Source organism: Gymnoscopelus braueri (assembly GCF_963280865.1).
Source record: "Gymnoscopelus braueri genome assembly, chromosome: 3".
Classification (NCBI taxonomy): Eukaryota; Metazoa; Chordata; class Actinopteri; order Myctophiformes; family Myctophidae; genus Gymnoscopelus; species Gymnoscopelus braueri.
The window spans coordinates 14859819-14883947 of NC_137612.1; the positions used below are offsets into that span (position 1 = coordinate 14859819).

At 41.6% G+C, this 24129-nt stretch overlaps 2 protein-coding genes across 3 annotated transcripts in view; one reads left to right on the forward strand and one right to left on the reverse strand.

Moving 5' to 3' along the window:
• The window catches only part of LOC308080678 (sphingolipid delta(4)-desaturase DES1-like), a 252203-nt gene that overhangs the window by 45384 nt on the left and 182690 nt on the right, over positions 1-24129 (forward strand). The window lies entirely within an intron of this gene.
• LOC308080650 (growth/differentiation factor 11-like) overlaps positions 1879-24129 on the reverse strand; it is a gene marked incomplete at both ends in the record, with an annotated part of 48156 nt that continues 25905 nt past the window's right edge. The window contains 2 exons of the mRNA XM_080422568.1: positions 1879-2259; positions 11223-11596. Coding sequence (XP_080278694.1) covers positions 1879-2259; positions 11223-11596 — 755 coding nt within the window. The remainder of the gene's footprint in view (positions 2260-11222; positions 11597-24129) is intronic.

Sequence of the window (24129 nt, forward strand, 5' to 3'; positions counted from 1 at the left end):
TGACCAGAGGAAACTGGACTGTGTGTGTGTGTGTGTGTGTGTGTGTGTGTGTGTGTGTGTGTGTGTGTGTGTGTGTGTGTGTGTGTGTGTGTGTGTGTGTGTGTGTGTGTGTGTGTGTGTGTGTGTGTGTGTGTGTGTGTGTGTGTGTGTGTGTGTGTGTGTGTGTGTGTGTGTGTGTTATATCTGCCAACCTGCCTACAAGAGAGAGGGGTTATGAATGGGCTGGTTTGACAGGAATTGTATAGCGAATACCATATTTGTCATTTTAAAAACTCAGACACATGAAAATGACTGCAGGATGTGGCATGGATAAGTTAAGTTGTTGCTACAGCAATGTGTAATTCTCATATCACTCTAAATCCATGAACTACACATTGGGTATGGAAACATGTGAACACTGGCACCCTTGTATGGTGGCTGTACTTTTACATACGTAGCTGAGCTATATTCTTGAATGGAGAACGCATCATAATGACTATAGGAACAGATGATGATATCAACATGTTTACAATTAGGCTCAACATGCTCAATCTCAGACCACTTTGAGCAATGAAACAGTGCATTTGAGCCCACAATCTGTATCCATGTATGCAGGGGTTGGTTGATGGTGTTGTGGTGATTTTCCTATGCTATAGCTAAATAGAGGAAAGTTTGAGAGTTCCCCCTTGAACTGTGATATAACCAGACCAGCTCTAATCTATTGTTATAGTAGCAGAGCTCTTGCACTGAGCAAATAGTTTGCCCCGTTCCTATTTGACACAGTGCCAAATGACTTCGGAGTGCATCTACAATACAGATTACTTTTTAGAACTTATCTAACTTCATTTGAACTACTAGATTTAAAAAACAAAAAAAAGGTTATTGCACTGTTGAGTTTAATGAAGAGCTACTCGCTCTTAAAAGATGGAGTCAAACGGAATAATCTCTTTTATCCCTCATCTCTTTCTTTTTGTGTTTTACAAGACTACAAATAAAAGGAGATCAAAGTAACAGTTAAAGGTTTCGTGGACTCTTAAGAATGTCACACTGGGGTGTTATGCATTAATAGAGGGTGCAGGCTTGGCTTTTTTTGGATCTCCTGAAGTCTCTAGTAGCAACACGCTCCTAGAGAATTCTCTAAACAAGCTTTTGGATTCATTCTTGTCGTATTCATCAGCATGCAAGGACGGTTTGTTTTGTTCTTATGCTGAGTTTTCTCTGATGTATTGCAAAGTAATAAAAACCATGCCTCCCTTTCGAGACATTTTATGTGGATCTCATCCCACCAATATAAGTGTATCAGCAAAGTAAAGCATTTTCAGAAGCTGACATAACTTATTCAACTCTTCTTCACCCCAGGACTGAAAATGCTTTGAAGGAGAAAAATAAAACAATAAAAATACTGTAAATGCTCATGTCTCCTGCTATCTCCATCCACCATCCTGGACATCTCACAAAGATGCCATTGTTTAAAAAAAGAAAAGAAAAAAAAAGAAAAGAAATAAAAAAAACTCGAGCAAAAATAACCAAAACTAACAAACACTTAGTTTTGTCTTATTTATCATTATCTGAAGCTGTTCCACCAACACCCCCACCTTTAAATCGTCCAAAGTGTACTTCTATCACTCAGTCCTTTTTTCTTTTTTTTTTCCTTTTTGTTTCATATTTCATTTATACCTTTTTACACTTAGAATAAAATTAATTAACAGAAAAAAACTTGTAAGTCCAGTGGGATGTGACAGAGTAAAAGAGTGATATCTGGTGCCGAGGGTTTGTATTCTGGTGCCAGGAAGGACAGATAGGTCCATAAAGGGGTTTTTCTGGGTGGTGGAGATGATGCAGTGGTGGCTGTACATTATAAGTGTGCGTTTTATAATATCTCCTCCCCCGGTGGTTAACTTAAGAGCATCCACATCTGTCCACCACCATGCCGGGGATCTTGCCGTGTATGATCTGCTGCTTGTCATTAAAGTAGAGCATGTTAATGGGGGACATCTTGGTGGGGGTGCAGCAGGGCCCGGCGGAGCCCCGGGGGTTGGCGTGGTGCACCAGGTGGGTGTGCGGGTACTTCTGCATGAACATGTACTCGCACTGGCCGGAGCAGTAGTTGGCCTTGTAGCGCTTGGGGGCGATGATCCAGTCCCAGCCGAACGCCTCGAAGTCCACCGTCAGCGGGTAGCGGCAGCAGCGCGACTCGGTGGAGTGCTCGTCGCAGTCCAGGCCCAGGTTCCTCCGGGAGCGCTTGGTCGTCTCCAGAACCTTCACTTCCAGGAACGGCTGCTGGAATCAGTGGGGGTGGGGGTGGGGGAGGGGAGGGTAAGGGCGGGGCGAGACAGACGAAGAGGTGGTTAAAGGAGATCACTGGTTAAGTGGTTTGCTGAAAAACACAATTGTACATAGTACTAGCCTGAATTTTCATTTCGTTTCACTCCATTATTCAGTCTGAAAGCCCTCTCAGTGCAGCCGTTTTCTGAGATGGGGGTGTGGCCAAAGTTGGACTCTTTGGCGATTGGTTCATACTGGATTATCCCGATCCCGATTCGTCGTACAGATTTTCAACCGAGAAAAGCCCGCCTTCGACAGCGTCACCAGACCCTGAATGCGAGGCTAGCGATTCAGGGGGTGGAGCCAGGCTAACATAGTAAAGAAATTGACAAATTTACGCCCATAGACTCTACAGACCATAAATGAAGCAACATTTTTCAACGATTTCAAATCCGCTATCTTTCTATATCCGTTCCAAATATGCAAATAAGAAAACGGAAATTAATGAATGCTATTGGTTGGGACCAGAGCGGGGGTGTGGGCAATGAATGCTATTGGTTGTGTAGCTTGTCAATCAAATCATCAGCTGGTAGCTACACCCCTCCTACAGCATACCCTACTTTATCATCAATTTAAAAATAAATGGGACCATAATTTACCAAAACGCATATCATGGTGATTGAAAGAAGACTTTAAATTAGCGACTGGAAGCAAATAGTATGCATGACAATGTTTATTAAGGTAATAAAATCAAGTGTAAAGTTCGGCAAAAACCCATCCACTTGAATAGAGCCTAATTGCTTCTGACACCAGCAGGGGTGAAACAGTGAGAATACAGGCCATTCATATGAACTGTCTCTTCCTATATAGCCTCAATTTACAACTCAGAATCTGGCCCCTTGGTGTGGACTCCAGATTTTAAAGTTGGATCGCTGGGCTTTAAATATCAATAATGACTACCTCCTCATACATTATCCCGCTTATTACACGGCTACTTACAAAAAAAATACATAAATAAATAAATTGACCCAAAAGTAACAACAAAAAGTATTTCCTTGCTTACGGCAATGAAAGTATTCCATAAGTATTGGGCGAGTTCGCCTCGGAAAACAAATGATAGTATTCCATAAGGTAACCGGAAGACTCGCCCCAAAACACACTCGCCCCCATTCTATATAGCGCCGATTTGCGTGTAATACCGCCGGATTGGCCCCGGGGCAACTGTGTTTTGGGGCGAGCGTTTTGGTATTCCCCCGTTGTTGTGCCACGATAAACAAGGAAGTGGATCAAATAGAATCACTTTTCGGTTACTGCATCGTCTATTTCTCACTTCAAATTCAAAAACATTCTTGAGGGCAACGTTTAGTTGTAATTGACATTGTGTGTTTGTTTACATGGCTGTCATGTTGGATAAAGCATAAAACCAAGCAGCTCGGGTTCATCGGTCATTATCCAGAAATAATGACCTATGATTGACCAATCAGAATCAAGCATTCAACCAAGCCGTGTAATAAATATATATATATAATATTTGATAGCTTGGTGGTAAACCATCCCGGTCGCGTGAATTCACATCATCTTTTTTTTTTTTTTGCAGAAACCAAAATGTGGAAGAGCCAATCATGTGTCTGTCAATCCCAGGGCCCTGAGCGCATGCAAAATAGTGGTGGGAAAAGAAGTTCATTTCAGTGAACGAACAACAACGTGGGAGCGTTTTTTTTTTTTCGTCGCGACTCACGCGTGAACGTAACAGTTTCAGAAAGTGAACGAGCTCGTTCACGTTCGCGGCAAATGAACTAGTTCTTTTGAACGAATCGATCATGAACGACACATCACTAATGGAAAAAGACACATGATCTGCAGACATCATCAGATCAGCCCAGTCAGTCGATTGGGGTTTTCAAAGCCCTACTTAAAACCCATCTGTTCTCCCTGGCATTTAACTGCATTTGAGTTTAACTAATTAGTTTTTAACTTTGCAACTTTTGCTCCGTGTTAATGCACATTATCCTGTTGATGTTTTTCTTTTTGTTTTGATGCTTTGAGTTCTTTTTGTATATCTGCAATTTCTTTTGAAAAACGTGAACATTTTATGAAAATGATTTCTAATAGGCTGCGGACCCCCATCTCAAAATATATTGTTCCAGGGACCCCCCAGAAGCAAAGACTCGAGTTAAAAATGTATATATACATATTCAAAGACTTGCACACATTTTCACGATTTCTTTAAAAAAAAATAATAATACAAAATTAGCTGATCTACAAGCTCATAGTGCGGCACTCGGTGCCGCACTATGAGCTTGTAGATCTGCTATTTTTTATATAGCCAAAGAAATCTAAAATTAAACAGATGCATTCCGGTCTTAATGGGTTAAAATAAACATGCTCTGAACACGCATGCGGCCCACCCAGCTGACCCCTCAACACGGTAGACGTATGGCTGCCGTGTCAAGCTGTCAGATGGGTGATTATTGTCACATCACAGGCTCACAGGTGTAAAGAAGTGGGTGGAATATGTTTTTCCATGTGTGCTCCATATCTAGGCCTGTCACAATTATTACATAATCGTCTAATCGCAATTATTTTATATAATCGCAATTATTTTTGCATAATCGTCATAATCAATTCCATTTAAAAAAATGTCATATTTTTTTTAAATGTCAAAAATAGTGGAAATAGCAGATCTATAAGCTCAAAACGTGTCGCGATGCGACGCGTTTTGAGCTTATAGATCGGCTATTTCCACTATTAAAGTTTATTTTTAAGTATAAAGTAATTAAATATGTGTTATTTGTCATATCTGTCCTGTGCAACTTTTGTTTACAAAGGCTAAAAGCCAAACAGAAATGTAATTTTTATTCATAATCTTCCATTAATTTTCAACGATAGAAACACAATTAAAATTATTTTTTAATCGCAATTAATTGAGTGATAATTATTTGAGTGATAATTAATCGTCGACTTAAATTTGTAATCGTGACAGCCCTATCCATATCTGTTTTAGTATTCCGTGAGAAGAGAGGATATAGAGAAAGAAAGGCGGGATAGAAAAAAAGACAAGTGGGCCACAAACACTGGGCCCTTTTTCAAGTGGGCCCTGTAGAACCACTGTAGGATATTATGCAAAAAAAAAGGTAGCAAACAAGATTATGTTGATATTATCAGATTATATAATATCGTTATAATACAGAAGGAACACATTTTTACAATAATTTCAAAAAGGGAAGATTAAAGGCCCCAATCATTGACCCATTCAATCCGGGAACGCATCTGTGTCATTTTAGATTTCTTTGGCTATTCAAAAATAGCAGATCTACAAACTCATAGTGCTCCCCGAGTGCCGCGCTATGAGCTTGTAGATCTGCTATTTTTGAAAAACCTTGAAAATGTGTGCAAATCATTGAATATATATATTTTTAAAGTGAACATTTCTAACTCAAATCTTCTTCTGCTTCTGGGGGGCAAGCTTGTAGATCTGCTATTTTTGAATAGCCAAAGAAATCTTAAAATGACACAGATACGTTCCCGGTCTTACTGGATGAAGCCCCTGTGGTCATTTGAAGTATTATAATATCACAGAATACAACAACTCTCTCTGTCTCTCTCACAACTCTTTGCTCTACCGAGTTGCAAGCGTTGCTTCGGAATTGTGGATCCAGCCTTTAATCATTTTAAAATGGCTATCCAGAAATCACTGAACAATCACTGATGATTAAGTACGTACACCATCATGCTCAGGTTTTTGTTTCTATGACCAATTGGCACCAGCCAAACCATTTTGCTCGCGCAGATCAAAGGGATATGAAACCATTATGCTCAAAATGGCCTAAAAACCTCTTTCAAACAGCTCAGAGACTGTGCTGTGAAGGTTTATGGGGTACAAGCTTGCACGCAATTGCGTTTAATTCCCTCTTTGTACTACCTTAGGATTGTTAAATTCTGATAGGAGGCCTGGACCCAATATCTTTTAAAAGTTAGTGAGCCACAGTGCCGTGACTTGTGCCGACGATCAAGCTACTTTAAGAGTAGTAAACACGACGACTGAAGTTCGTTTGATCTTTCTCCGAATTGTTGACATCCAAACTAGTTGGTGTTCCGTCTTATGTAATAATGATTCATCCAAATTTACCAGGTCACTGGTCACAAACACACTGCGAAAATCCAGAGTGTAAATTTAAGATTGAGAGTGCAAAAATGGCCTTGTGGGAGAATAGCTACTGAGTCACTTAGCAAGGATCTCACACCATTCCTTCAACTCGGTGTACCTTTTAGCACTCATATTCTTTAGCGTGTTTGTAGGCAGTTCTCTGGTGTCACATGAACCCCAGCGTCCCTATTCTGAGAAAGGCATAATAGGCGAAAATAGACAAACGTTTTGGCAGAAATAAGGCAAACATTCACGTGGAAATAGCAGATCTACAAGCTCCCGAAAATAGTGAATTGATACATTAGCTATTTTTCGCTACTTGACGAGCAATAATGTGTATATGGCTCATGATTCTGCTAGCAGATAAAGCAGTCATTTTCTTACTGTTGTTCAAAGTATTTCATCAGCCTTTCAGTACTGAGTACATTCTTCAACATACAGTAAAGCTTCTACTTGATCACATCCATGAAAACTTGCATAGCAGAAATAACAATAATTATATTTTTTTTGTCTTAAGATAATAATAAAAAAACATTTTCACTGATATTCCCCTGCTACTGTACAATTTATGTATGGTGATTGAGAATTGTATTGTGTATTAAAAAATTATTCAGTATGACTGTTCAGATTTGTACTTGGACTTTAGATACATTTGATTCCTATTTTTTATTTAGAAAGTATATATATATTTTTGGCATTAATTATTAATTCACTTCAACAAATCAGAGCTGTTTTTAACCACTTAAACACTATACTTAGCAAATTGATACTTAGCTGACCGGGGTCGGGGCTATGTACTTGGTCCCTACATGCTTGTAGATCTGCTATTATCAGCGAATGTTCCCAGCAGAAGAATAGAGACACTGTGATTCAAGTGGTTAAGTCTTTCATTGCATACTGTAGCTCTCTCTGCCCATCGCCTTAACTGAATATCCACAACAGTTTGGCAGAGCCCAGCTAGTTACCACGGTTATTCCAAACAAACGCAACAGAACTGTTCACAAAGCACTGCACTAAGACTAAACCAGGCCTGTGATAGTGATAAAATTATGATAACTATAACTACTGTAATAACAATAACGATGGCAGAGCCCAGCTAGTTACCACGGTTATTCCAAACAAACGAGACCGAACTGTTCACAAAGCACTGCACTAAGACTAAACCAGGCCTGTGATAGTGATACATTTATGATAACTATAACTAATAACAATAACGATGTGAGCATCCACACTGAAGAACGTTGTTGTTCTGTAAACATGCTGTAAACCAGTGGTTCTCAAACTTTTTCATGTCAAGGACCCCCAAAATGATATGTATTTGGCCGCCGACCCCCATCTCAAAATATTTTGTTCCAGGGACCCCCAGAAGCAAAGATTTGAGTTACAAATGTTCGCTTTGAAAAATATATATTCAAAGATTTGTACAAGTTTTCCCGATTTTTCAAAAATAATCTCATATCGCGGCACTCTGTGCCGCGATATGAGCTTGTATATCTGCTATTTTTGAATAGCCAAAGTATAAAAGATTAAAGTGGTTACAATTATTGTGATGCTATATTAACACATTTTGCTGGGGACCCCCTGGAATCCCCCAAGGAGACCACACGGTCACAAGGTCATGGGTTCGATCCCGGGCATCGCCATCGTAGTGTATCAGTAGCACAGCCTAGATGCGGCAAGTCGTGCGGTTAAGCACTGGGAGCTGACGGTATGTGTGGCGCTCCATCTCCCAGGGGGTCTAAGCGCACTGTAACGGGGATAGACTCCCACGTTCTTGGCTGATACCGACAATAAGCCTCTCCGAACCTACTTTTACCAGCAGCCATCAAAACGTGTGACTCCCCCTACCCTCCTTCAAAACCACCATAAAAGAGCACCTGTCTGCAATTTGCAACCGGTCCTAGAAAAGTTAAATGAAATACAACCGAAGTGAAAAAAGCGGCGCTCCAAAATAACGAATGCAAGACTGGCTCAGATACAAATTTGTATCTGAGCCAGCCTTGCATTCTTTATTTTGGCCGCTTTTTCTACTTCCACTAATAAAGTATTCAATCAATCAATCAATTAAAGGGATAGTTCACCCAAAAAATTACTTATTTTCTATCAATCACACACCCCATGAAGCCTTGAATTCATGGAGATTTTTTTGCTTTTGTCGCATTCCTGAGCCAATAATTTGATGACCAGCGGAGTCTCCGGTAGGAGACTCAATGGAGACTCTTTGAGTCTCCTACCGGAGACGCCGGTCATCAGATTATTGGCTCAGGAATGCGACAAAAACAAAGAAAATCTCCATGAATTCAAGGCTCCATGGGGTGAGTAATCGATAGAAAAAAAGTCATTTTGGGGGTGAACTATCCCTTAAAGTCTGAGTCGAGTCTATAAGTCTCAAGTCTACAACTCTGCAAACGATTGCTGCAAACAAATAAAAATAAATAAAGAATAATAATAATGAATAATAAATAAATGAAATATCTGGAATCTATATCAAATAATTCCACAAAATATATGACTTAAAAAGTGAAATGGCCGTCAAAGCAAGTAGTACCATTACATTTGAGTGGCAATTCAAAGAGTAGCAATGGTCAGGGTTGGCCAAGGCCATGTCTATCATCTATATCATTGGTTCTCAAGGTGGGGGGGGGGGGGCAGGGGGCCCCAGCATGGCTCCAGGGGTTCCCAGCTAAATTGTAGTTAGTAAGGAACCGAATGAATGACACCTTATGGGTCTCTAAAACGTACACTCTCAGAGGTAAATGAACACTCAGGATTTGACAGTGTAGATTGGGGTCACAGAGATAAAAATCTTATCAAATGGGGGTCCTTGAAATGAAAAAAGGTTGAGAATCCCTGATCTATAGTACAGCCAATATGCTTAGTTTGACCTCTGACCCGGGAGGTCATCTGCAGGCTACCATAACCTTGACCCCTGGGCACTGCTAGAGGAGCAAATATTTGACTCCACGGTGTTTATTTTACAAAGCCTTCCTCTCCCCACAGCGAATCCAGCTGGGCTCCAGCGCCGTTTTTTTTGGTGACGCATTCAAAAGAGGAAATAAGCCGAAAAGGCCAACGGGGTTCAGGGTTTCAGCTTTGGGCTTTAAGAGCTGACCCAGAGGATCAGTGAGAAAAGGGGAGTTGGACTTTCTTTTGCTTGTTGTGTTTTGTTTTGTTTTCGTACACATGCCTGCTTCTCTGATCTTCTCTCTTTTTTTTTTGTCCCTCCTCTTTTTAGAAAAACAATGCATGCTGCTGTGTTGCTCAGAGTGCAGCCAGTTTACTGGCCAAGACACCAGAGGTGACCCCTGTTCTGTGTTTGTCACGATCTGGCCCAAATGACCACTTTAGTAAACATTGGGTGTTTGTTACTTAACTGAGGATCACTGTCCCATACGATTCAGAAATAGATCCTCAAACCACATGAACCCTAAACGTCCGTACTGTGTTGCAACACATTTGTCGAAAATAGCAGATCAACAAAGCTCACAATGTGTTGCATTGCGATGCGTTGTGATCTTATAGATCAGCTATTTTCAGCAGAGAGATTTGGTGGAAAGGGGGGGAAATAATGGATATTTTGAAAAAACTAAGGTTCCAGAGACATGTTCTCATATCCTCTTCAAGCTAAAACTGAATATGTGCTTCAGGCAAGAATCGCCAACAGGGTCATCTCCAACAGCAACCGAGACTTTTTACAACCATACAAAATGTTGTTGGAATGGAATTGCATGTTGCATATTATTCTTATTTGTGGCAGATTAAACCACTTTAATGCTGTCAAGTGGTATAATAATAATAATAATACAAATCTGAGAGGATTTTATAGTTAATTGAACGTGAGCCTGTCAGGCTGCATCCGGCTTTGTGGAGCGTCTATACCAGTGGTTCTCAACCAGTGGTCCTTGAGGGGGTTCTTCCAGGTGGTCCCCAGCTAAATGATGGAGAGTTGTTAACCAAATGGACCCTTATAGATCTTTAACTCTTGAGAGCGTAACATGAAACCAAATGGACCCTTATTAGATCTTTAACTCTTGAGGGCGTAAAATTAAACCAAATGGACCCGTAAGGGTCCATTTGGTTTCCTTTTACGCTCTCAAGAGTTAAATCATTGTTAAACATCTGCATTACTTAATTTACAAGAAGTCTACACAATTGGAGAATGTAGAGGAAATATTCAAAGTTTTGGGTCTGAGAGTCTAAATCTCATCAAACGGTGGTCAGTGGCTCAAATGCCGAATAAATGATGGACCTTGATATGAAAAAGTTTGAAAATCACTGGTCTATACAAACACAATTGGCCCGTGTTCTGGGGAGGGAAGGGCTGGGGGCGTGATAGTTTTATACAACTAGAACTAGATTCTGAGTGGCAGTTGGGGCAAACGCTCGCCCCCAAAACATGATTTACGATTCTGTGCCATACATAACGGTACATAACGTTGCAACGTTCTGCACGGCAACTCGCTTGCTTTAGCTCGCTCGGTGGTGCCTCTTGTGGTTCAAGTTTGCTTGAGACGGCGTGCCTCCGTCGCGGTCCAAAACTAGATTCTATTTCTGACAAAATTCAAATGCAAATGTTTTTTTCCCCCTTGGACCAAAACATGATTAAACTTCCACATTGTGTGAGCTGTCATGGACTTGATTCTTGGGCCTAAACTCCGTCGCAGGACCGGCAACCTCAAAACCTGTCGCGTCCGTGACTCGCCGTGAGCTTGTAGGTCAGATACTATAGGTCGGGCCATTCGCCCATTCATTCATTCTAAGTATGAATGGGACTTTAGAAGGAGACGACGCCCCATGGTCCCCCCCCCAGGACAGGTCTGACAGTCCTTACCAGCCCTTCCTCCCCGGGTCTTAGCGAGGTGACCGCCAGGTCGTTGCCGCTCTCGTCGAAGGCGTTGATGTCGATGCCCCAGTTGGTGTGCGGCTGCTTGAACCAGTTCTGCAGCACGTGCTTAAAGTCAATGCTTTGCCAGTGGCCCACCCGGGAGTTCAGCTCTATCTTCAGGGAGCGGATCCGGATGTGGCGGCTGCCTTGGTCCGTGACGGGCTTGAGCCGCAGGATCTGCAGGTACACGGTGGAGGTCTGCTGCAGCGGCCGCAGGTAGACCCAGAGCTGGGCCTTCAGCACCTTGGTGAACATCAGCTTGGGGCTGAACTTGAAGAAGCAGCAGCTCGGCTTCCCGTCCACCTGCACCAGGGGCTCCGCTGTAGAGGAGACAGGAGGGAGTCGACACGTTAATACAGAAACAAAACAATAAGAGAAGATCATAGGTATTACAGCTTATTACGGCTGGGGCCAGACGCATGAACGAGCGAAAACGGTTTCGACCAATGGGCTCGACTCACGAGCTTGCACACAGGTTTGCGCACGGAGTTGACGCAAAACGCGTCACCTCTGTGACGCAAAACACATCACATAGGTCTCAAATAGGCCCCGCCCGTCACATTTCCCAACCCGGAAGAAGGGGTGAAAAGGGAGTATGCGCTGGGTGAGCAACTCCAAACAAGTGGATGGGCGGGGATCTCTTAGCCTGGGATCCAGCCTGCTTTGCTACGTTCGGCGGACTTTTTTTTCTCTCTTCGCTTCTCAGTCTGGAAAGCCTCCTATCTCCAAGGGAGGCGGGACATGCCAAAAGCTTCGAATCGAACCTGGGGCTTCTGATTGGTCTGTGGTGCGGGGCGGGACCAAAAAAACAGTGTGATCGTTGTGATTCGTCATTCATTTGAACAACATCCAATCAGCAACGACGTTGCCCAACGTAACATATGTAGTTCCAGTGTAGTTCTGCAAAACCTCCCAATGGGAGGCTTTCCAGACTGAGAAGCGAAGAGAGAAAAAAAAGTCCGCCGAACGTAGCGAAGCAGGCTGGATCCCAGGCTAGGGATCTCTGGTGCCCTCTCTATTCTTTTTTAACTCTATGGCTAATACAGACACAGTAAGAAGGATGCACGCGGCCCATGCACCTATCCGGTCATTAACACGGCTGTCGTGTTAAGTGGTCAGATGGGTGGGCCCTGATCCAGAAAGGTTTGGGACCCACTGGACTAATGTATAACACACATAATTAAAAGAGGAACATCTGCGCTCACCAAGCGTTTCTGCCTTGTCGTTTACGTTGATGAAGGCCAGAAGGGACGAAACACATTTAATGTGATTGCTGCTGCGATGCATTGATTAAACCCATTAAGATCGGGAACGCATCTGTGTCATTTTTTACATTTCTTTGGCTATTCAAAAAGCAGATATACAAGCTCATAGCCCGGCACTGAGTGCTGCGCTATGAGCTTGTATTTCTTTTTAAAAATAGTTTTAGCAAATATTTGAATATATATGTTTTTTTAAAGCGAACATTTTTAACTCCAATCTTTGCTTCTGGGGGGTCCCTGGATCTAAATATTTTTAGATGGGGGTCCACGGCCAAATACATATCATTTTGGGCGTCCTTGACATGGAAAAGTTGGAGCACCACTGATATAGCAACATACTGTTCGAATTTAGAAAATGAGCGTTGCGCCTGTCACAGACATGCGCAGAGCAAGTTCTGTTAGGGAACTCAGTGCAGTGTTGGTGGCCTACCATTGGACCACGTCCGCTCCACATACTCATCCACTCACGCTCATTTCATTCTCAGACCGCTCTATTTAAGCTGGAAGGTTGCACTTCTCATTCTGTTGTTTTTGCTGCACACACACTGTTGCTACTGCTGCGCTGCTGTTCATTCATTGCTGTTTCTAAAATTGCTGCTCACCCTCCATCCACCCCATGCTAGCACCTGTTGTTTTGGATCTGCTGTTTATGTACGGGGGATTCTGAGTCCCTGGTTGGGAAATGCGCTTTATCAGAGTACCTAAAAGCAGATCCAAATTCATCGCCAAACCATAATAAATATATTGCTCATTTTATATTCAATAAATATATCTTATCCTTTATGAGTTGTCTTTATCTATTTATGTGTTGTCCTGATAGAAACAGTTTTAGATATGTATTTGGACACGGACCCCCATCTCATAATGTTTTGTTCCAGGGACCCTCCCAGAAGCAAAGATTTGAGTTACAAATGTTCGCTTTGAAAATATATATATTCAAAGATTTGCATAAATGCACACACGCTATTTGCTTGTAGATGTGCAAGTACATGACACAGACAGGATTGAACACAAAATTTGAAACTTATTTTGTAAGAGCAGATGCTCCTTTCTTGATTATGTACAGTATGTTAGACCTGATTGGACAGCATCTGTGTCACATTACAAGTTTTTCTGAAAAATTAGGTTAGGATTTAGAAGGCGTTTTTAGAATCGGCCTCAGGTCTAAATGGGTTAAGTTTTGGGAGTTGAGTGTGCCAATCCTTTGGACAGCTTAATGTATAACACACAATCACAGATTTAGTTGTGTACTTTTTTCAATTACTTGGTATCATTTTCCGAGATTACAGTAAACAGGTCTCGAGAAAATGTCAAAGTAAGCAAACTGTTGCATAAGGACAACAAAGCACGTAAACCACGACAACCTGTGGCCAGCTCTGCACTGTCCAACTGAGGCTTATACAAGCAGCTAAACATCTTGAGGTTATCATGATCAATAGAGCAACGAAGTCTGACATCACTGCCGCTAGAGGGCGCTATACCCCTGGGTCATGGCATTATTTTTTGTATTGGAATTCCCATAGGGGAATCTTAGATCGTGTCATAAGAACTGTGTTCCAGAAATAAACCACCCCAGCGATTTTACTCATACTAGAGGTTCGGCCCTCACACCTACACCGCCGATCTGACTGATAAGCCCATTTATGGATCTGTCAGTCCTTGTCCCTTTTATGCCCATATACAGTATGGAGATCCCTGATGTTATCAGTATATGCCCATAAATGGGCATGCCCCCTTTTGTGCCCATAATGGACCTGACTTATTTGTTTGCACCTGATGCCATGACGACTCATTGATAGCACGGCTTGGGATCGGTAAGTTGTGCGGTAAATACTGGGAGCTGATGGTAGAATAGATGTGGCGCTCCACCTCAGCATTCCATCTCCTAGGGGTCTAGTGCAGAGGTCTTCAACAGGGGGTCCGCGACCCCTAGGGGGTCCGCGGAGGTACTGCAGGGGGTCCGCGAAATTGTTGTTTGATTAAACAATATTTTGGTTTAAAAAATAAATAAAAAAAAACCTTTTTTTCCCCCAAAATGTCAAATTGTCTTTAAACATAACATGAATCCATAGCAAACAGATAAATGGAGGCACAATGCACAATAACATGGTATGTTTATACATATGTTGTAGAGAATTTTTATTTTGCACACCTACTGGGGCAGGTGCGTAGGAGCAGGCAATATAAAACACAATTTTATACATAAATATACAATATATGTGGTAGCCCCCCCTACCCTACGAGGTAGGGGGTCCCTGCTCCATCTACCCATCAGTTTGGGGGTCCCTGGCCTGAAAAGGTTGAAGACCCCTGGTCTAGTGCATTGTAATGGAGACAGACTCCTGCGTTATCGGCTGATACCGACAATAAGCCTCTCCAAACCTACTTATTATAAGAATGATTATACTTAAAATCAGTCATCATCTAAAAGAGAAAACTGACATGTTTGAACCAAAACACCCAGAACATAGTAATCTGCTGAAGTCTTAAGCTTGTTCGTGTGTGAAAATGAGTTGTGCTCGGTGTATGCTGAATTATCTTTTTAGCTGTAGAATGGCTGACTGGAAATCCTACACGTCATCATCAGCCATCGTTGAATCTCATGGCAACATGAGAAGAATATCTCTCTTAAATAATAACAACAATAATGAAAAAAAATGCATATAAATGAACATATTTGTAGGTCTACTGTACAACATATCTGTCAAAAGGATAAAACACAAACAAGCTTGAGAGCTTGTGTCATTGTGGTCCATGTGTATGTACTGTAAGCTGTCATGTGTTTAGGGTGTAGAGACATACAGAAAAATAAAATCAATAATAAATACATTCATACAATGTCTAACGTACAACTCAGCTTTAACAGCAAAAAAACAACATGGGTATACTGTATGTGGATGGAACCTTCTACAACTAGGCTAATTGATGGTCAAGCTGCTGTTAAGCCACCTCTTTATGGAGGACTTGAAGTTTAAACACAGGAGTTTCTATCGATTAGTCACCCCATGGAGACTTGAATTCATGTATTTTATTTTTTTATTTCACATTCCTAAGCCTAATTCCTAAGGTCCATTTGATGACCAGTGGACCGGTAGGCAGCGGTTCTGGTAGGAGACACAAAGGAGACTCTTTGTGTCTCCTACCGGAACCGCTACCGGTCATCGAATTATTGGCTTAGGCAACAAAAACTAATTTGACGAATTGAATGAATTCAAGTCTCCATGGGGTGACTAATCGATAGAAAAAAAAGTCATTTTGGGGGTGAACTATCCCTTTAATCGACTTAAAGGGACATAAAACCCTAGGCTGATTTGCTGGTTTGTTTTCCACTCCAGGTTAAAAAACATGGCAGGCTGCATAACGATGACCTTATAGTACACAGTAATGTCAGCAACACAGCTGCAGCTAATCAGTGATGTTAGCAACACAGCTGCAGCTCATCAAATTAATAATGGGTGTGTTCGATTTTAGGTGCTTCGACGCCGTCTATCATGCTTTGCACATTGGCCTTTGGCTCTCTGGACACACAAATCTAACACACTCATTATTAATTTGTTTGGCGCAACTGTGTCTGCCATGTTTTTAATCTGCTGTAGTTTTTTAACCTGAACTGGGAAAACAAACTACAAAATCAGCCTGGGGTTTCATTCGTGCCCCTTTTTAAGGCTTCCAGGTAACCCATTTCTGCAGAATGACGTAATCATGTGAAATCAAATCATCATTGTCGCAATCGCTCCTTTACATAATAACCCCTCTAGTAAAACAACAGAGAAGTGTAGGTACTACAGTACGTGATGGTGCATTTACTGTATGTATAGGGCCCGTATCCAAAGTGCTTTCCAGCAGTGGTTCTCAAACTTTTTCATGTCAAGGAACCCCAAATTGACAGCCCACGGACCCCCAATTTTAAAGTTATGCCAAGGACCCCCATAAGAGAAGATTTGTACAGCTCTAGCAGTGATTCTCAACCATTTTCATTTGAAGGACCTCCAGTTTGACATGCATTAGGCTACGGACCCCCATTTAATGGCATTTCTATCTCTGGGACCCCAATTTATATTGTAAAATCAGTGTTAATTTAACTCTGAGAGTTTACAAATGCGGGTCCATATGGTTCCATTTGTACACTCTCAGAGTTACAGACCCATAAGGGTCCATTTGGTTCCTAGCTATCCATCATTTAGCTGGGGACCCCCTGAAACTCCCTCAAGGACTCCTGGGGGTCCCTGGACCCCACTTTGAGAACCAATGCTTTACAGTATGCATTAGCTACATTCACCCAATCAAGCGCACACACACACACACACACACACACACACACACACACACACACACACACACACACACACACGCGCACACACACACACACACACACACACACACACACACACACTGCAGCAATAAAGTGATACTGTAGTGCATGAAGGAAACCACACAACTCACATTCTGTTCATTAAATGTCTGTATATATATCGTTAAAGCTGCCATCCGTAAGTTTCATGTCCTATACCCAGGATTCGAACCTTCATGGTCTATACCATGATGTGAGAGAGAGCAAACATTCTACCACTCAACCAAAATAAAATCCTCGCTTGGCCAGAGGAGATATTGGGCTTATGAGCTTCAGGCAGTACTACTTGTCAACCAGTAGGTGTCACTACCCAGACACCAGGGTCTGAAATATCTCAATAGAAGAGTAGGGAGAACCACCTCCAACCACTGTTATATTGTATTGACATACAGATAGGTCAAAATAACATTTGATTGACCACAATAAGTTCTGGATAGCAGCTGTAATTAGGGCCAATATCTTGTTCGGTCACTTTACAAAAATTGGTGCATCTAAGAAAGCCATGTGTCTCACTTTGCACCTGTGTCATTTTAGATTTGAGCTATATAACCATTATTTTATACTTTAGCTTTTCAAATATATGTTAAATCGTGCATTTGTAACTCAAATCTTTGCTTCTTGAGGGGTCAATTTTTTTTACAAATGTTCGCTTTAATAAAAAATATATTCAAAGATTTGCACACATTTTCACGATTTTTCAAAAATACAAGCTCCTCAAAATACTAGCGTGGCACCTATGAGCTTGTAGATCTGCTATTTTTGAATAGCCAAAGAAATCTAAAATGACAGAGATGCATTCCCGGTCTTAATGGGATAAAGTGAGCACATTTCTGCGTAGTGGATAAACGGTTGTGCAAAGCATAATCTGCAACATAACTTATTTGCTCTTGTCTGAGTAGCAACCATGAAAGTAAGTATTTCTCAAGGAAACTAATTAATTAATAATAATGAGGTTGTTGAAGAAGCTGTCGCAGAAATCTATAATGGCTATAGAACATGTATAAATATGCTATTCACTCTCACTTTAACCCAGGGGTCTTCAACGTTTTCAGGCCAAGGACCCCCTAGCTGAGAGAGAGAGGAAGCAGGGACCCCCTCTATATTGTATAAAATAGTGTTGCAGATTAAACTCATTATTTTTTAACTTGGTCTGCTCTTTTTTTCCCTCTACACCTATACCTCTTTGCCAAAAAATAGCCGATCTACAAGCTCACAACGCCTCGCAGCGCGAGGCGTTGTGAGCTTGTAGATCTGCTATTTTTTGGCTAAAGTTTTCCTCAGAAAATAGAGTGGTTAATGTAAAAAATATCATATCACACAACAATTTGGTGGCCTCCCTGTAGTAACTCTGAGGACCCCCTAGGGGTCCCAGACCCCCTGTTGAAGACCCCTGCTTTAACCCGTTAAGACCTGAGGCCGATTCTACAAATGCCTTCTAAATCAGTAGTTCTCACACCTTCAAGATTTTTCAAAAAATATTAGCTATTTTTTTTAATAACGGGAAAATCTAAAATTTCCCGGTTTTAATGGGTTAAGTCCTACTAAGTTGCAGCATCATGGCATATAAGCCAAAACCCCAAACTAACTAACTAACTAATTCCTATGGAGAAGATATAGCACAGTCCATTTACAGTGTCTCTCTCGCTTTCAATTTCTATTTAAAGCTGTCACTTTTTTTTCTTTTTTACCTATAACCGAAATTGAAAGCCAGGAGATATTGGGCTCATGAGCTTCATGCAGTACTACTTGTCAACCAGCAGGTGTCCTACCTGACACCGGGGTCTAAATGTCTCAATGGAAGAGTAGAGAAAACCACCTCCAACCACTGTTATTCTGTCTTAACCCATTCAAATCCGGGAACACATCTGTGTCATTTTAGATTTCTTTGGGCTATTCAAAAATAGCAGATCTACAAGCACATAGATCTGCTATTTGAGTGAGGGGTGTGGTGAACATTTTTGTAAATCTTTGAATATTACATATTCTTTTAAAGCGAACATTTTTAACTCAAATCTTTGCTTCTGGGGGTCCCTGGAACAAACGAGATGGGGGGGTCTATGGATAAATACATATCATTTTTGTTGTTTGGTTGCTATATCAGTGGTGCTCAAACTTTCGTCCATGTCATGGACCCCCAAAATTATATGTATTTGGCCACGCGGACCCCCATCTCAAAATATTCTGTTCCAGGGACCCGGCCAGAAGCAAATATTGGAGTTAAAAATGTTCATTCAAATATTTGCACAAATGTTATGCACGCTATGAGCTTGTATATCTGTTTTTGAATAGCCAAAGTAATCTTAAAATGACTGAGATGCTTTCCCGCTTTGAATGGGTTAAATTCAGTCTGACTGTTGGGCTGCAGTGAGCCGTATGATTGGCCAATGGATACATTAGCTCAGGGGTCTTCAACAGGGGGGTCCGGGACCCCTAGGGGGTCCTCAGAGTTACTACAGAGGGTCCGCCTAATCTTTGCGTGATATATATATTTTTTTTACCTTAACCACTTACCACCACTACCCTAACATCCCTTTTCTGAGGAGAACTTTAGCCAAAATTAGCAGATCTACAGCTATTTTTGGCAAAGAGGTATAGGTGTAGAGGGAAAAAAGAGCAGACCAAGTAAACAAAAAAGGTTTAATCTGAAACACAATTTTATACAATATAGAGGGTGGTCCCTGCTTCATCCCTCTCTCAGCTAGGGGGTCCTTGGCCTGAAAACGTTGAAGACCCCTGCATTAGCTTGCTTGGCTATTGTTCACAATTGCATCTAATAAAAATAAAAATAGATGTACTAGATAGAATGTACATCTACCATACAGGTGGATTAAAACAACATTCATCAAAATAAGTTCCAGATTTAATTTTAAAGCATCCAAATATCCGTCCTATAGGTACTGTAGGTGCAAGACAAACAAATATCCAAACGTGGAATCATGAACAGAATGCGCACACTGATAGCATTAGCTCCCATGTGCTCCCATGTGCTTTTCAATCAGCATCCAACGGTGACATTTTGAGCGTTAATGCTCTTCCATCAGACTCAACGTCACTTCTGTTCAGCTGGTCATCACATCAAACCGTGACACCTGCCGAGAACGCATTGATATCTCACACAGAACTAAAATGGCACAGAATAGCACTGAAAGTGGTTCTTTAGGCTCATCATAATAGGGGGAACCTCTTGTGGTGATAACACCTTTTAAAACCCTTAGAGATGCCTAAACTAAGCTGAATCAGTAGAGAACCTCTAAAGAACCATACGGGGGTTGAACGGGTTCTTTGTACGACAGCAGATATATACAGTAGCACCACAAGAACCCCAAAGAACTGCTGAAGAACTACTAATTAGTTTTACAGTAAGCAAGCCCAACCATCCTAAATTAGAAGGGGAACACTTCCACACAAACACTTAAATCCCTCATGTCCATTTAACTCTTTTAGAGTGTACAAAATGTAACCAAATCGACCCATAAGGAGGATTGGACTGTGTGGGTCTCCTCTCACCAAAAAAACATGTCCCTATAAGTAGTTTTCTCTCTTCAGCCATGTCATACCAAACGGTGAGAACAGAAACATTTGCATGCTAAAACAAGGCTCAGTAATAGTGGCCAATAGCCAGATGGTAACCCCTGGGATTCCCCTGGGTCAGTCATAATGAAATGGTTTTTTTCCCCCCTTTTTTCTCTTCCTCATAGCCCGACCCGACGATAAGCACCAGCAGCGATATTAAAAAGTATCTACAGTTTTTACTACTGCCAGAAATGATATTTGGGGGTCCGTTTGGATTAGTGTGGTCATGTCAAAAGGACAAACAAGGAGTGCCTTAAACTAGGCAGATTTATTCCTGTCATGGTCCCCCGGCCCGGCGTACGGCCATGATTTGCACCACATGTCAGATCTCCACAGCAGTTCATTAACATAGACCTCCATCTGAAATAATGACATCCATCCATCGCATTCATTCATACATTCATTTCCATGTAAAGCATTCATTTATTAAGGGAAATTTATTCGGCTTTTCTATCTAAGGCGTGATAATGTGCCAACATGAGTACAATAGAATATTTAATCTCCCCAATTTCAGCGGACATAATATCTGATAGCGGAGCGCCTTAGAAAGATTTCAAACCAACAGATCAGCCTTTCCTCTCGTTTATCTCAAACAGGAGGTAGTGTTGTCGCTGTGCCGGTTTGTTGTGCTTTTTTTAATGTTATGGACCTGTCAATCATTGCTAAATCTGGGGTTGCTCAGGCAACCTGCCAAATGCTTCCTGGGTCAAAAGGTTATTTGGCACCTCAGCCTAGTTAAGAAATGGGATCAGGGGTCAAATCCGTCAGTCCTTTTACATCTGGGGGTGTAGCTAGCTGGGGAGGGGGCGTCCCTAATAGCCAGATTGAGTTTGAAGGTCAAGGTCGACCCTATGGCAATGGTAATATATGTCTTTTCTTCAACAGCAGAACAGTTTTGAAACGTCCCCAAAATACAAATGAACCCAATCGGCCACAATTTGTTGTTGTTGTTGTGATTAGGGTGGAGATCCCCCCCGCCCCCCCCCCCCCCCGGGCCAAAGCCAACAGTGAATTGTTTATCAAACCTCAACTGACCAGAACACACAACACAGCACAGGACTGTTGTTCCTCCTTCTTTTTTTACACTAAACGAGTGTTGTAATTGAATTATGAGCATGCATAGAAGGATATGAATTCAATGAGCTTATACAGATGGACTATCCATTAGAAGGGTCCTCCTGCGAGGGGAACATTGAATAAGCTGCCAAAGCCCGGGGACAGAGACGTGGTCCTTCAGCAGGCTCTGCGTTTCCAGGGACAGTCATTAGCGAGTGTAAATTATACAGTGTCTCACGCTGGACAAACAATATGTCAATGTTCCTTTTGGTTTGGGTTGCTGAGGTCACAGCAATTAACGTGGGTTAGCGTTGTGTTCGCTCATCAAGCCTCCTCTCCAAACCCAGGGAATGAATGATTCTGCAGTTTACTCTCTGGGTCTCCTTTGCGATTACTATTTTGTTATTGTTTATCAGTATGGACTTGAATAGACCTCTCTCTAAGCCCCCCCCCGGCCCACGTACGTCTTCTTCTCAAACCGTTTTTCATCAGCTCGACAATTTCTAAGTTATAGTTCAAGTTAAATGCTACTTTAACCCATTAACACCGGGAACAAATCTTGTGTCATTTTAAGATTTCTTTGGGCAATTTCTTTGAAAGAAATTGTGAAAATGTGTGCAAATCTTTGAATATACATTTTTAACTCAAATCTTTGCTTCTGGGCGGTCCCTGGAACCAAATATTTTGAGATGGGGGTCCGCGGCCAAATACATATCATTTTGGGAGGTCCTTGACATGAAAAAGTTTGAGAACCACTGATATTATAGCAACATACTTTTTTTTTTAAACTGTTCGGATTTAGAAGATATTTGTAGAATCCTCAGAAGCAATGAGATTTGAGTTACAAATGTTCAAAGATTTTCACGAATTTTCACGAATTTTTTACAAAAATAGCAGATCTAGAAGCTTGTATATCTGCTATTTTTGAATAGCCCAAAGAAATACAAAATGACAGAGATGCGTTCCCGGTCTTAATGGGTTAAAACACTTGTATAACAGTTCACTTTCCAAGGGGGCGGAGAGCGGGTCTATACTCTACACCTTGAGCACCACCAACCAACCAGCCCCTCCGACCGAACGGAGGAGAAATCTGAGAAGCAGAGGTCTATCCCATTCCCGCTACCATCTACTTAAGACCCCTAGTTATTGGACACACATGCACAACACATGAGCTACATCATACTAAAAACAATGACTGCATTGATAGGTAAAAGTCCCATTTAGGGCCCTTTATGGATCCTGCAAGTGCACAAATTGACAGGCAAATAACGGGCCCATGAACACCTACAGCCCTAATTACAGCCCCTGTATCTTGGCAGAACATTCCGCTTGTGTTAAACGAACAACGGCTAGCTTGTAAAGATCAACAAAAAGACAGCGGGACACTTAACCCTCAACCTGAACCTTACTTTGCCCCTGCTGCCAGAAAATATTGCTGATGAATAGAGTTCAGGGTTTTTTACTGCCTGTGGGGGTGCAGTAACATTTATATAGCTTCATTTCCTGTACAGTTTTTGCTTTATTATTGCATGAGTGAAACCCCCATTCTATCCCTCTTTCATATTAAAACCTGGAGGGAGGATATTAAAAAAAAAAGTCAGATTTTGTGTACAGCACCACCTACTGGAGCAATTACACTTCCTCCTCGGTTCATCTCCTACTCCTCAACTAAGATGATATTGAACGATACGAAACTCACATTATGAATATTCCTCTCATTTTATTAACCACTTTCACCTTGTTATCCCTATTTTGGGCATGCAACTATAACATTTAAATAGGTTTCACAGAAAAAGGGGGAAATAGCTGATCCACAAGCTCACAACGCATGTAACATTTTCTTTTATTGATTGAATACTTTATTAACAGTTTGCAAAAGGTACAGGGGTACCAGTTATACAATAATGCTAAAGGGATAACACAAAAAGCCCTGAGGGCTTGTTGTTTCCATTGTGGTCCTGCTGTGTATTCAATTCATCAACACTGTATAAGCTGCTAGAGCGGTTATTACTTTCGAATAGCCTAATAAGTGTAAAATACAGTAGGGCTTAAGAAGTGGTTAACACACACAAAAAAACTGTATGTGTAGGGGCGGCAAGCAAGCGGCCTCGTTTTTCCAAAGGAAATGGAATTGTTTTAGTTTCCCCCTCTCTCGTGTTCCACTGTGTTTCATTATTTCAGCAGCTTATTTCCCTGTGGTATAATTGCAGCATATGCAGCGCATGAATTTTTACTGCCGGGCCACTCCGCTAGGCCTCTGCAGGTGAGGTTAGAGAGCCCACCGAACATCTGGCCGAGTCCCTGGGTACGTGTTCCACAGTTAGTTAAGAGCCCTCTATATGTAAGGGGAGACTTGTAGAGTATAAGGGTTTATTCACACTGCCATCTGTCCATTGCACAACCACTTTAGGCCATTTTAATAAGTCCGCCACTTTCTTTTTTATGACCAACGACGGCATTCGAACTGACGAAAGTAATCAAAAACAACTCCAAAATCTTGTAGTGTATAAGTAGCACTTATCGTGACACGTGAATATGCTATGCAATATTAGAAATGCTTTTCTATTTCAGACAGATCTGAATGTATTTTTGACCCCCCCATAGCCAAGGT